Genomic DNA, 13,941 nt, shown 5'->3' with positions numbered 1-13,941 from the left:
TACATGTGATGAGTACATTCTGAACAGGTATGGACACAAACTAATTTACAAGTTTAAATCAGTCATGTGAAATTTATCAAAGACAAAGATATGGCGCACGCTATTGCGCGATAGAACCGTATCTCCGTTTACGAACTTCTGCAGTTGATTTAATTGCCTGGGTACGTTGTAGGTCAGGGTTTGCATAAAGTTAACTAATGTTAACTAATTTGCATACATCTGCATAATCATTTGCATATAACTAATTAACGAAAGCTCAATAATTAACGTCTTAATTACTTTCAAGTGCATTTCCAATTTACAAATTGTAGTCGTTAAGCTTGGAGGTCGTATCCACTCGAAATGAATTTCCAGGATGACACGATTTTCGACATATTTCCCACAGTGTGGGACAAAATACATAGGGGTTAGAGTTAGTTTTGTGCTTCAATGCATGATAGACGTTTTGTTAAAAAAGTCAATCATACTGGAAATTCATTCCAAGCGGATACGTCTTGCAAACTCACCCACTACAATTTATAAATTGCAATATGTGCCGTGAGGTCATTCATTCGAAAGATAATTACTGAATTTTTGTTGATTAGTTGATTCGATGTGTTGTATTCTCGTGCAAGTAACGTCCGCCTCTCCGAATAATCCAGCTAAAGGACTAGAACGATGGCATCCGCAAAACTCCGTAAATCCGTAAATCCCGCAAAACTTAGAGATGATCACCCTGTACACGATCGCGTACAACGACCGAGATAACGTATACGATCGCGTCAATCAAGGTCATGTCGCATATGCAAGTAGCAGGTGGTGTCGATACAGGCTGTCGAAGCGGTAATGAGGCTTAAATTCTTAGAACAGACTTCTTTGCAGTTTCACCTGAAAAGCCAGTGCTAAAAAAATGAATATGGCCCGTCGAGTTTGTAAACTGAATAGAAAAATAGAACGGACGCGCAAAATTATCTAGCCTGACTATTGACGCGGACCAATAAATTCTCAGTATCCTTTCTTTTCTCTTGTTTATCTACAAGTGCATATCGCAATCTTGGTTATCCTATGTGCTCATCGAGGCAACTATTCATATAGATGAACTTGTAATAATATATCTTGTGGGGATTTAGGTGAGCCTGCATGACGCCTTTGCGCGAGCATCTCACCTATTCTGCAGTCCCTACGCGGTCCCCTTTCCAACTGGGGCGGCTGTTGTGGGTTGGCCCCACCCCCTAGAACTTGTTGTAGGTGGTGTTAAAAGCCCCTCTACCCACGCGCCACTGCCACTGGCGGTAGTGGCGGAGTGCACCCTACACTTCGAAAATTGAGACAATGTTGGCGAATTGCTTTTTGTGCAAGCGAGGTATTTAGCCACGGAACTGTGTATGACCTTAGCCTCTGGAGCCTTCTGCAGTGTGACAGATTTAAGGCGGCCTGAAAGAGAACCTGGGCAACTTTGTATTGATCAAAATACTTAACATGTGCACCAGGCTCCTAGGACAGCAACTGACAGCTCTAATACATGCCCTCTTTAACCATCTTCCACTGATGATGTCTGTTGGGTGGCCACTAATGCGAGTGCCTATGTCGAATAAAACTTAGGTTTAGACAAGCAATACGGCCATTTTAGACTGAAAATAGACGCTACCGTTCAAAACTAGGAGAGAGCGCAGGCACCGCTAGGCTACGCCAAGTGTATAAGGGCATCTTTACTTTTTGCTCCATCTAGCGTTTTCGTGTCACGTGTATTTTCAGAACTATGCCAGTCACAATACGTTATAACCACAGAGGTGCCGATCTTTTGGAGGGTGCGACTAAAACTAGTTTTTACAGTCGCAGCTGCTGCGTATGACGCGTAAAGAACGCGACATATTTGTGCGCTGACTGAGCGCCTCTAAAGAAACATGACACACATTTTAAAAGCAAGTAGATCGAATTCTTACAGGAGCCATGCCGATGTTATAGCCTCCGTGGCCTATTTGCAACAACTTCACTCTGGTGACGTCGCTGCAGATCTTCACCTTTTGACCGACAGAATACTTCGAAGACTGAAAGAGAGGCAATGGAGTCATTCATAAAAAAAAATAACCGCAACATGAATAAGAAAATGAACTCAAGAGGATGTCAGCAATCAGCGCGAGGCACGCTAGTAAATAATTGTGGCTTCCTTTCGCACTCGTCTTACACAATCCTGAGGTGTGCAGCCTCGGAATATGCTGTTCCTGGGAAGTGGATGCTGGCAGACGCAACGGTACGCACTTATCGACATTTTGAAGACAAAGTCTCCTTACTCGCCGTGGTTGCTCAGTGGCTATGCTGTTGGGCTGCTGAGCACGAGGTCGCGGGATCGAATCCTGCCACGGCGGCCGCATTTCGTTGGAGGCGAAATGCAAAAACGCCCGTGTGCTTGCGTTGTAGTGCACGTTAAAAAGCCCCAGGCGGTCGAAATTTTCCGGAGTCCCCCACTACGGCGGGCCTCATAATCAGATCGTAGTTTTGGCACGTAAAACCCCATATTTTAAAAAGAAAGGTCTTCTTAGCCGACTTTAGAAGGATTTGGGGTATCTTTATCTGGGTATGTTGTAACCACTTCCAGAAAGAAAGTGTCAGTTTGATGACTTATTGCAGATGTCGTATGAAAATGATACGACGTCACGCCGAGAATACGCAGCAATAGTCAGCAATTGAGGATAAAGTATAAAATGAGCGTAGGTAGCCGTAAAAGTGGTGATATTTTAATCTCTGTCGTTGTCGCCCTCTGCCCAGCCGCCACCAAGTAGCATCTAACTTAACTGCTGTTCACTCCGCCAGATGGCATGGAGTTCCCAATTTCGAACACGAGAAATAGGGTGCCTCGATGCAACGCTTCTCCGTACGGCGGGAGGCGGCGCTGACATCAAGGCACCCTATGCCGATAGGCCGCCTCTTCGCGCACGCGCCGTCGCGCATGGCGTCAGGGAGGGCGCGCGCATCAAGGCACCCTATACTCTGTTTCATACATCAAGTACAACACTGTGGAGGCTAGAAGAGATACGTTTTGCACTGGGTGTGTTCGCACTTAGAAGTAGTTCGGTGTGTAGAAGTAGTTCGATGCGCGCGTCCCTTGTCCACGCAAGCTATCGCCTGCGTTCTAACTGAAGTTGCGAACCGATAGGCATCCGCTGCCGTCAGGGGGCCGATGGACGCGCGCCTTTGCTACTTTATCTGGTCGATCGCGTCTCGCGAGCAAACCGAGAAGTGTCCCCATCTGAAGCGTATATATCTTGCACCGTGCCGCGGAGTCATCTGGCAAGCCTACTGGGCGGAAACATCGCAATGGATCCTACGGGACCTTCAGACCCGCAACCCAGAAGCCGGTATCATCGCAGCCCGCAATGGGTATTACCCTGGCCATAGTGATCACATTTGCGCACGGGCCAGTCCTTCACATCATAGGCTACATTAGTGTAGTGCTTAGGGAAGTCCAGACGCATGCACAAACTGTCGTCGACCAGGCCACCGATACGACCTGTGCCCTCAGCCCAAGAGTGGTCTCGGTCCGCGGTGCGGGGACAAGCATGACCCGCAAGATATTCCCTCCTGCATCCCGACCTGCATTCTTTGTGGGGGGGAGGGGGGGGGGCAGCAACTCACGGGCATCGGCTTGTGCAAGGCAAGAAATACCACCGCCAAACAACGCAGTCCACCGCCCCAGAAAACAAAGCGCCCTACCAAAGGCTTTCCCGCGCTTCACACGACACTCCCGTCTACCTCTACATGAGCTTCCAAGGCATGCCAACAAGAAAATCGCGACCTCCCAGAACCCCGAAGTGAAGGCTCTGCGGGAAGAGGTAAGGCTGCTCAGGGCAGCCCTCTATATACGAGTAAAAACCTCCACCCCTGCTCTATACCCCACTGCACAGCCCCATTTTCTTCATGCACCCCGACCGAGCAACCTCCTCAGAAAAACAGGAGGCCTGATGAGAGCCCAACCCAACCCGCAGACCTGGAAGCTAAATTTCAGGACCTCGCCCAAAGCCTAGAAGCCAGGTTCATATAGCGCATTACTGCACAGGTCACTGCACAGTACCAGACTATGATTGAAGCTACCATTACCCGTATTGACCCTTTTCGCGGAGTAGTTTGTTTTAGAGAAACGAGATGGCGCTCACGGCGGCGTGCCATACCTCTCCTCAGCGACCGCGCACGAATACGAAACCATTACTGCTTCTACCTTGCTTCTGTGCGATCAGCTGTCGGAAATGCAACTGAGTTTTCGCTAACACACTGTGCTCCAATCATGCTAGATTGAATGATGTGGATGGAAGACATGTGCAGTAGTTGGCTGGAAAAATAGTGACTGGCATGTTAAGGAATAGAATGAATTTGTGCGGCCAAGTTCGCGGATCGCTGCTACAACTGTCCGAACGTGTTACCGGTACTTCGTGATGTACGGCTTTCCTCGACGATACAGAAATTTGCTCATCCGCCAGCCTTGTATCACTAATCTTCAAAGAAAGGGCTTCATCCCCAGAACGTCGGCAAGAGTGAGTACCACTCGTTAAACAATGACAAAGGGAGTAGCGCCGCTTCCTGTCATAGTAAGTTTCGCGCACGTTATCTATACACATCTGTCCCAAATGGCAGAAAAACTTACGCCCGCTCTATCGCCGATGTATCGAGGATAAGTGAATGGGCGCACACTTGAATATGTATATGCGCACTGTACACGCACAATAAATGACGGACTACACCTATGGCGCACGAATGGTCGAAACTGAATGTTTCGTGACGGTCCACAAGAGTAAGCGAGTTACTAGCTGTAATATATATTTGCTACAAAGTATTACAATGTACAGAACAGCTACGTTTCAAGCATTGTGCGCAGCAAGAACAAATCTATCGTAACTGAGCACACCCGCGAGCGATTAGTCGGAAAATAATCAGATAGTGGCCGCACCGAGGAACTTTACTGAGTCAGAAACTGACAAGCCACTGCTTCAAAATATTTGCTGAATAAAGAACAAAGAGCAAAACACACTAATCCTGACTGAATGCATAATCGGAAAGCTTGGATAGCTTGGAATACATATTTAGCCCCGCTTTTAGAACAAGCACCATATACGCTGCTTGCGCCGTTTGGACATTGCTTAATCAGCTCCGAAAGCGCTTTTGTATGTTCTCTGAAGCTGTGATCAAAGCTTCGTGTCGTCCACCTAGTGACCATCTACGATATCTCCGAAAACGTAGGTTTTCTAAGCCGTGCCGGCGTCATACACTTCCATTGTAAACAAGGAGGCAACGGAGGCAGTTGAGGCAAGCAATGGACGCGTCACCACGTGATCAAACATGGCAGCGCCAATGGGATCGCCACGAAAAGGGTCAATAATAGATAAGGTCATCTCTAGTATCATGATCAAGTTAGAGGAGCACTTAGCTCACCTTATTCCTGGAGTCTCAATGACCGCTCTTCCCGCAGACGCCCCTTTCACACCCCTCCTTCGCCCCGCCACCCTTCAACATGGCTCCTCCGAGGGGTCATACTTATTTACAAATTATCCAATAGAATTGCAGGGGCTTTCGGCAAAAGCTCGACCCTCTGCAACAGATTATCGCGAATTCTTTGTCCCCACCAGACATCACCACTATCCAAGACGCCAATGTTTGCAGGCAACTGCCAGGATGCGCTGTTATCCCCTCAGACTCCACTGATCTTCGGGTGGTTACATACGTCTGCAACTCCTTGCATTACACGGAACACGTCATTGCCTCCCCTATCGCTCACACCTTCATCGAAATTTTACCCCCCCCCCCTCCCGCCACACACAATCTGTACTGTTCGTTCTTAACTGCTATCCTCTCCCACGACAGTCCATTCATCTATACTCCCTTCACTCCTCAAATCCGTAACCTAAATGGCCGGATCACACGCCCTACTGATTGCCGGCGACTTTAATGGTGCTCACGAGGACTGGGGCTTATCGGCGCTCCAACCACAGAGGCGCAGTTTTTATACAATGAAACACTGGTGCTCCACCTGACCATCTTCAATTATTACAGCCTACCTACGCGGGTTGGTAACAGTGTTACTGCCGATACTTGCCCAGACCTCACGTTAGGCAGAAACTTGGCCCACCTATAGTGGGAAAGAACGCAAACCACACTATAGGCAGCGACCACCACCTAATTCGCATGGCAATAAACTATCGCCCACCTCAGCGCAAATTCACCGTTAAGCACACTAATTGGGACCATCGCCGTAAATTTAGGCAAGCGCAGCCAGCACAAGCCCCCTTCGACCTATACACCTGGATTACTCAGTTGCAGAAGACATTCGCCAACATACCCAAATGCTCGATACTACCCCCAGACACCCCCGTTATCGACAGTAAGCTCGCCCACCTCCTTATCGCTCAAGGCAACACAACGCAAAAGCGGAAAACTCCAAGGCACAACCGGAAAGTAAAACTCAAACTCGCCCAGCTTCAATCGCAAATAGAACACCATAGTGCCACTCTTTGCAACGCTAACTGCGCTCATGTTTGTGACGGGTTCCGCGTCTCCACACATATATCTACAATCCGCGCTTGGCACCTGTTGGGCCACATGCTAGACACTGCGCAATCAAAAACTCAGACGCGTCTTAGCATTCGCCACCTCGCTCATAACCATCGGGAGGACACCGACGTATCCCTCGCACAGGTAAAATGCACCTATACCACCCCAGCTCTTCCTTGCAAAAATCCCGAGTACACAGGCTGACCCCAACCCCAGCTTGATGCCCCTATTACAGAATCGGAATTTCGCGCTTCACTATTGAAATTGCGCAATACCGCACCCGGGGAAGATCAAATTACCAATGCTGCCATCCGGAATCTTGATGATGCCTCCATATCTCACCTAGTCACCTACTTTAACGAGTGCTGGGAAGCGGGTATTCTCCCTGCCTCCTCGAAACAATGAAAAAAAATCTAATTTTCCCCAAAACCCCACAAGCCCATAACCCTAGAGAACATCCGCCCCATTTCTCTTACATCCTGTCTCGGCAAGGCCTTCATGCACATAATCTTTGCCCGACTAACAACGTACATGGAAGACAATCACATTTTCCCCTACAGTATAGCGGGCTTTCCAGCGCACCTATTTGCGCAGGATGCCCTACTCCAAATTACGCACGACGTGCTTGATGATACCACCCCCACCTCAGTAAAGCTATCCTGGCAGTTGACCCCACTAAGGCACTTGACAGAATTCAACACAATGTCATCTTACGAGAACTGCAGGCACTACAGGTAGGCCTTAAAACCTACTACTACGTTCGCGCCTTTTTTTCTCGCCGCACTGCCTCCTTGCCCATTGATCAGCTCAGCCCACCCCGCTATACACTCGGCCAGCTAGGAACCCCTCAAGGCGCGGTTCTCTACCCACTTCTAGTTAATATTGCTCTCATCCCCATAGCCCACAAACTCAATCTCATCCCACACCTCAAGCGCACCCTGTACGCTGATGATATTACCACATGAACCACTCATGGCTCTGACAGGGAAATTGAGGAAACTACAATTAGCAGCCGTCACAATCTCCGCTCACGCATCATCTAACGGGCTCGCATGTTCCCCCTCTAAATCCGCGCTCCTCCTAATTAGACCAAAATCTGCCCTAACTCACCCATAGAAATCACTTTACAAGGATCCCCTATCCCCCCTTGCTCCCATTCTGCGCATCCTCGGCCTCTACTTGCAGGATTCCGGACGCAATGACCATACCCTTAAAACATTCAAGGTGTCACAAAAATCGCATTATTTCTTTAGTTTCCCACCTACCCGCCTCCTAAGTATTCACGCCTATTGAGCTTCGCTCCTCTAAGTACAGCGGCTTTTCGCGTAAACGGTAGCGAACGTGATCTTTGGTATACATCTAGAGCACGTTGAGCTTTGTTCGTACGTGACTGTTGTCTTGTGTGTGATTAAATTGTTCGCTGGAAAAGGTGACCGCTGGTAGAGTCTGAACCTTGATGGCTATACACCCGGGCTACGTGAAGCTGAGTGCGTCCGTGGCTGCTGTTTTGTGTATGTCTAAATTGCTTGCCGGCGAAGGTGACCGCTAGGAGAGCGAACTACGATGGAAGCACGCCTGGACTACGTGAAGCCTTCTTCGTCCGCAACTATTGTTTTGTGTGTGATTAAATTGCCTGCGGGTGAGGGTGACCGCCAGTGGATCTTGAACCACGGCGAGAACCTGTGTGAGCGTGTATGCTTCATGTGTGCGTCTGGATGGCTAGAGGTGGATGCCGACGCCTCGAGAGGTTTATAAAACGAGCTGCTTCGACACTTCACCAGTCTGCTCCGGGGACGATAAATGAACGCCGAGCAAACAAGCCGCCAACATCACGTCTTGACACCGAACACCGCCAGCCGCCGTGGAAGCCAGCCGCCGACGTCGAGGCGCCGACTTCGAGGGTCACTTACGAGCCGCGTCGCTGTAGACGGACTGTCGACGCGCCCGGCTTACTGTATGTCGCTTTTGATTCTGTGGACTGTGGACTCGAAATATTTTATTTCCCGATCATTGTTTGAAGTTTAGCTTGTACCGATAGACAATTCATTTGTTCATGCTACGATTGTACATCGTAAAAGTCCTATATTGTTACAGCTGTTCCTTAAAATTGCCGCTTTCCTAATTTAATGTGTAAAACCTTCACAGCTACTACTCAACTACGCCAGTTTGCCTTGTTGTTGAGACATCACATTAAACTGCTGCGCTTTGCTTGTTTTGATCCGGCCTCTGTCGTTCACGACGGCCATTGACGAAAGCCAGGCACCAGACTCCACCTCCTTATGCCACTTTTCAGGAGGAGCTAACGCATCGTCCCTGAGTGGTGACACAAGGCCTCCTCGCAATCAGTGTTACAGCTTCTACGCCGCGTATCTTCCCTGCACAAGGGTTTAGACGAAGCGAACATGAAAGTTGTACATGCTTTTACGCTTAGCCGTATTCTATACGCCACCGCATATCTAAAACTGAACCGCATGGAAACCGAGCGTGTGAACGCCATGATCCGCTTTGCAACTAATGCAGCCCTAAACTTACCTCGTAGCCCTAGCACAGTCAAACTCCTTGCACTAGGCATGTATAACACCCTTCATGAACTAGTTGAGGCGCACCTTCGGACGCAGTACTTAAGGCTTGCTGCGAGCGCCACTGGCTGCCATATCCTAGCTTCTCTTCACATCAACATACCCGCTAATCAGTCAACCCTTATAGCCATTTCTCGACACATCCATAACGCCCTCGTAGGTAAACCTCTTCCTCGAAACGTCCATCCCCAACATCACGCATCTCGCCGCGTAGCTCGCGCAAATTCCCGTCACAAGTGTTACGCACAAGCCCAGAATGCAATTTGGGTAGACGCCGCATGTACAACGCATGAAGCTGTAGCAGTTGGTTACAACCGAACCCTACCCCGACCCCTAACTCACCATGTTCCCTCAGGCTCTGCACCTGATTAGGCAGAGGAGACAGCCATCGCCTTAGCCTTTACACATTCGGAAGCTCAATACATCTTCAGCGATTAGGAGACCCGCTCTCTCCCATCCCCTCAGCTGCTATCCTATCCCACTACTGTGGCACCTTCCCTACATGCTCCCTATGCGGCGACCCTCGCGCCGCACTCTTCCACAGCCTTTTTGGCTGCCCTGCTGATCCTCCTCCGCAGGGACAACCCACCACCTCAAGCTGGGAGGACTGGGAGGTCCTGCTCTCGTCTATGGACCCACAAAATCGCAGCTTGCTGCGGTGGCTTGGGCTACCGACGTCATGAACAATAGGAACATGACCATCTGGACGTAGTGTGGGACCGCACGGTGGTGCAGGGACCCAGAGGAGTCCAAACTCACTTGCAACCAATAAAGTTTTTCTGTCTATCTGTCTTCATAGTTAAGCACACCCGAGCAAGCATCACAACGACACAATCAATAGCAGCAGACGCACACCCAACCCTCCTTGCTGAGACGTGGGAGGCTGCGATCTCCAAGCCAGACTTGGTCGACCAGCGCGAACTCGTCGCCCGAGCCCGGTTTATTCATTCATCCATGTCTTCATAGTTTCAGAAACGGTCAATAGTAGAAATTCTCCATAGGTAAAAGTGTAAAATTATGGGATTTTACGTGCTGGTTTAAAACCAGTTCTGATTATGAGGCACGCCGTAGTGAGGGACTCCAGAAATTTGGACCACCTGGGGTTCTTTAACGTGCACCTAAATCAATGTACACGGGTGTTTTCGCATTTCGCCCCCATCGAAATCCGGCCGCCGTGGCCGGGATTCGATCCCGCGACCTCGTGTTCAGCAGCCCAACACCATAGCCACTGAGCAACCACGGCGGGTTAGGTAAAAGTGTAAGCCCGGGAACTAGCCATGGTAAGTTTGCACTGTGCCTATCGTTCCTGGCAGCCTGTATCGAATGGCCTCGTTATTTGTCTCTCGCGGCCCTAAAAACAACTTAAGGACCTTTTTTTCACAGCCACACACGAAATTAACATTTCACAATACAAACCTAGGCCGCTGTACAGCATCTTGTTTGTTTGGTCTTTTGTAGTAGGTCAGAAGTAGGACGATGGTATGACTTGGGCGAAGTAAGGCCAGGAGACGCGGAGAGATAAAGAACGGGCGCTCTTCGGCAACCGAGTTGCAAATAGGGGTATAGGGTGGCGATGGCAGTCGTGCACATTCGTTCGTTAGCTCGCTCACTCGTTCGCCACGAGAAAGTCAGAAAAGGGACGCCTGCTCGCGGGCTAGTGAGTGGCGGGGAGCACAGAGTTTAATGCAATTATTGTAGGAAACCTTATGGCGGGGAGGAACGGGAGTGAGGAGGAGGGGATGTAGTCGCTCACTCGTTCGTCGTCCTTCTCTCTGGTCGCCCGGCGATGGCTAGCCCATCGTGAACGATGCGTCGGACGAGAATTCATAGTGAACTTTCGCCCTCGAAGCGAACACCGCAGAAGGCGAGCGTTCCATAGAACGCTGACGCCGTTGACGCCGACACAATGAGGAGAGCAAGAAGTGGACGCGTTCGGTATTTACGGCTGCCACGAAGGAACTCCGGGAAGGCGAGGTAAGGAACCGAAAGGAAAGGCGTGTGCTCTCGGGCAACCAACTGGCAGGGATTGGTGACAAGGAGGGTCCGGGGGGCAGACTCGTCTGTTCGGGCTATTCGCGTACTTGACAATCATTGTCGATAGTTTCTGCATATTACAGCGAAAGCTGTATATGGCTAGGCGAAACCAAAAAAACTCCGTCGCATGCCCCCACGCGAGGGACACGTGTAAATGCAGAGCATAGTGGGGTTCCGTGGTGTTGGTGTTGTTGGTGTGGTGGTGGTGGTGTGGTGGTGGTGGTGGTGTGGTGGTGGTGGTCTGGGTTGAGAGAGAAGAGAGAATCGTAAGTAGGTAACGTAAAGTTGTTATTATTTTATTGGCATCACTGCGATTCTTATTATTATATTATATTATATTATTATTGCTTCTCTGGTGTTCTCTTCTTACGCATGTTCCCGACCGTGGTTAAGTTGTCGAACCACAGTCGGTCGCACACGTCGCAGCTGTGCCCGAAGCTCCGGTGCAGGAACTCGCGTTTGAAGCGCGCGTCGGCACCCCCAAAGTCCCGTTGACGTTGCCCGACGGCTTCCGCGCCAGCGCCCTCCGGGGCGACCGACGGGCTCCGCGGCGGCGGCGGCGGCCTCCAGACGACGACGCTTGCTCGCCGCCGCCTCTCGTTCCTGTACGCCGGGGTCCGCGGCCCTACGCTGACGTGTCGCAGCCGCGTGTCGTTCTCGACTCGAAGGGTCCGCGGCCCGACGCTGACGCCTGCCCGCGGCTTCTCGTGCACGCTGCTCGGGATCCGCTTGTCGACGTTGACGCCTGGCCGCGGTTTCTCGTTCACGAAGTTCGGCGTCGGCAGCACGCTTACGACGCTTGCGTTCGGCGTCGGCAGCGCGCCGCCTCGCCGCCTTGTCTTCTGCCGCCGTCGACGAAGACGATGGTACGATGTCTTGAACTGGTGCTTCGGCGCTGATGTTGAATTGCGTCGAGGTACTAGTTGAAGGTCTTGCTTCCATCGCTTATCAACTGCGACCGCCGACGAACGCAAGAGAGCGCAGGAGTTGACGAGTGGAGCCCGCGCCAACCCGCCTTATATTCCTAGCGCGCGTTAGAGGGAGAGGGGGTGGAAAGAGGGCGCGCTATCACGCCAGCACCTGCTGTTGCTACGGTGCTTGCAGCGCCGGAGCGCGACTCAACTACGACGCTTCGCGAGCTGCACATGTGCTGCAAGCGTGATGCGGGAGAGGAGGAGTGGGGGAGAGGGCGCACCTGTACTCGAGCTGTTGCGGATGGACGGCGCACGCTACATGTGAGTTAAAGAAATGCTCTGCATTTAAAACCATTCGCTACATGTTTCGATGACCGTCTCCATTGCCTGCGCCGTCAGTTACGTCGTTCTCTACGTCGCACCCAAGCGCGCGCGCCATTGGCAGCGCCGTTAGTGACGCCGTTCTCTGCGTCGTGCCTGCTCTGGCCGCAACGCCACCTCCTCGGCTCGCGGTTGATGATGATGATGATTGGATGTTATTGGCGCAAGGGCCATGTGTGGCCAAAGAGCGCCAAGGCAATGCTAATTAGTTGTCAATGAAGCATGAGCTGTGAATTTTGAAGGGTAGATGTCACACGGCTGTATAGAGGCCTAAAAACATAAGTGCGTAGAATATATATGCATTAAAACTATGAGAATGACACGTGAGGTGTGAGACGTGCGGTGGTCATAAAAGATATGCACTGAGAGGATGATATAGAGAGATGTGGGTGTCAGCAGCACTAACGCCTCAGCAGGGCCCTTGAACGCAAGGGCCTAGAAGCACGTGCTCTGCAAAAACGTATTACCGTAGCAGCACCCTCCAGGTGGAGGACGTGCTACGAATCCCTTGGGTGTATAACATCCAGTACACCAACATCGTTTATAAAAGCTAAGATTAATTTACTTTTAAAGAGTGGGTCATTTCCTAAGAACATTGCTGGGTGTAGTGGGACTTGTTGACGGTATGGTAAACGAAAGTACTTTTTCCTGTGAGCCTCTAATGCATGACATTCTAGCAATACGTGAAGGACAGTTAACGTCGTGCCACATTTTCCACAGGTAGGTGGCTCGTCACCAGTCAACAGGTAGGAGTGTGTGCCATATGTGTGGCCTATTCGAAGTCTACAGATGATGACCTCTGTTCGCCGAGTTTTTGATATAGGTGGCCAGTTTCCTAGTTGTGGCTTAATGACATGCAGCTTGTTTGATGTTTCATTGTCCCATGAGTGTTGCCAATAGTTCCTTAGGCTTTTTCTTAGAAAAGGTTTTAAGTCTAAGGCAGGGACAGCTACAGAGGAGGAATTCATGTCTTTTGCTGCTATGGACGTGGCTGCTTCGTCAGCGAGCATATTTTCCTCGATGTCTCTGTGTCCAGGGACCCAACATATTATTATATGTTGATTACACAAGTATGTTACACACAGGAGTGAGTAAAGGTCATTCAATACAGGATTTTTACTTTTATGAAAGGAACTTAAGTATCTTACAACACTTAGGGAGTCTGTGTATATAATGGCTTTTTGTAGCTTTGTTTTTTTAATATGTTTAACGGCCGACCAAACTGCGTGTGCTTCAGCAGTAAAGATACTCGTTTCCGTGTGCAGAACATCTGATTCGGAGAAAGAAGGTCCGAGTGCTGCGTAAGACACACCAGCATGTGATCTTGATGCGTCGGTGTAGTACTCCGGGCATGAGTATTTCGCCTGAAGTTCTAGAAAGTGCTTCTTAATATGTGCTTCTGGGGCGTGCTTGGTGACCTCAGTAAACGATGTGTCACATTCTATGGGCTGCCACTGCCACGGCGGTAACAACTTTGCTGGGGGCATGAGACGTTGTTCAAGGAGTTGTACACCTAC

At 50.2% G+C, this 13,941-nt stretch overlaps 1 protein-coding gene across 3 annotated transcripts in view; it reads right to left on the bottom strand.

Annotated features, from left to right (window-relative positions):
- LOC119446077 (E3 ubiquitin-protein ligase mind-bomb) overlaps nt 1-13,941 on the bottom strand; it is an 89,285-nt gene that overhangs the window by 27,942 nt on the left and 47,402 nt on the right. For all 3 annotated transcript variants that reach the window (XM_037710415.2, XM_037710417.2, XM_049663879.1), the window contains one exon: nt 1,923-2,027. In XM_037710415.2, the coding sequence (XP_037566343.1) occupies nt 1,923-2,027 (105 nt within the window). The remainder of the gene's footprint in view (nt 1-1,922; nt 2,028-13,941) is intronic.

Source organism: Dermacentor silvarum, chromosome 3 (assembly GCF_013339745.2).
Source record: "Dermacentor silvarum isolate Dsil-2018 chromosome 3, BIME_Dsil_1.4, whole genome shotgun sequence".
NCBI lineage: Eukaryota > Metazoa > Arthropoda > Arachnida > Ixodida > Ixodidae > Dermacentor > Dermacentor silvarum.
This window is presented reverse-complemented; position numbering and strand designations above follow the sequence as displayed.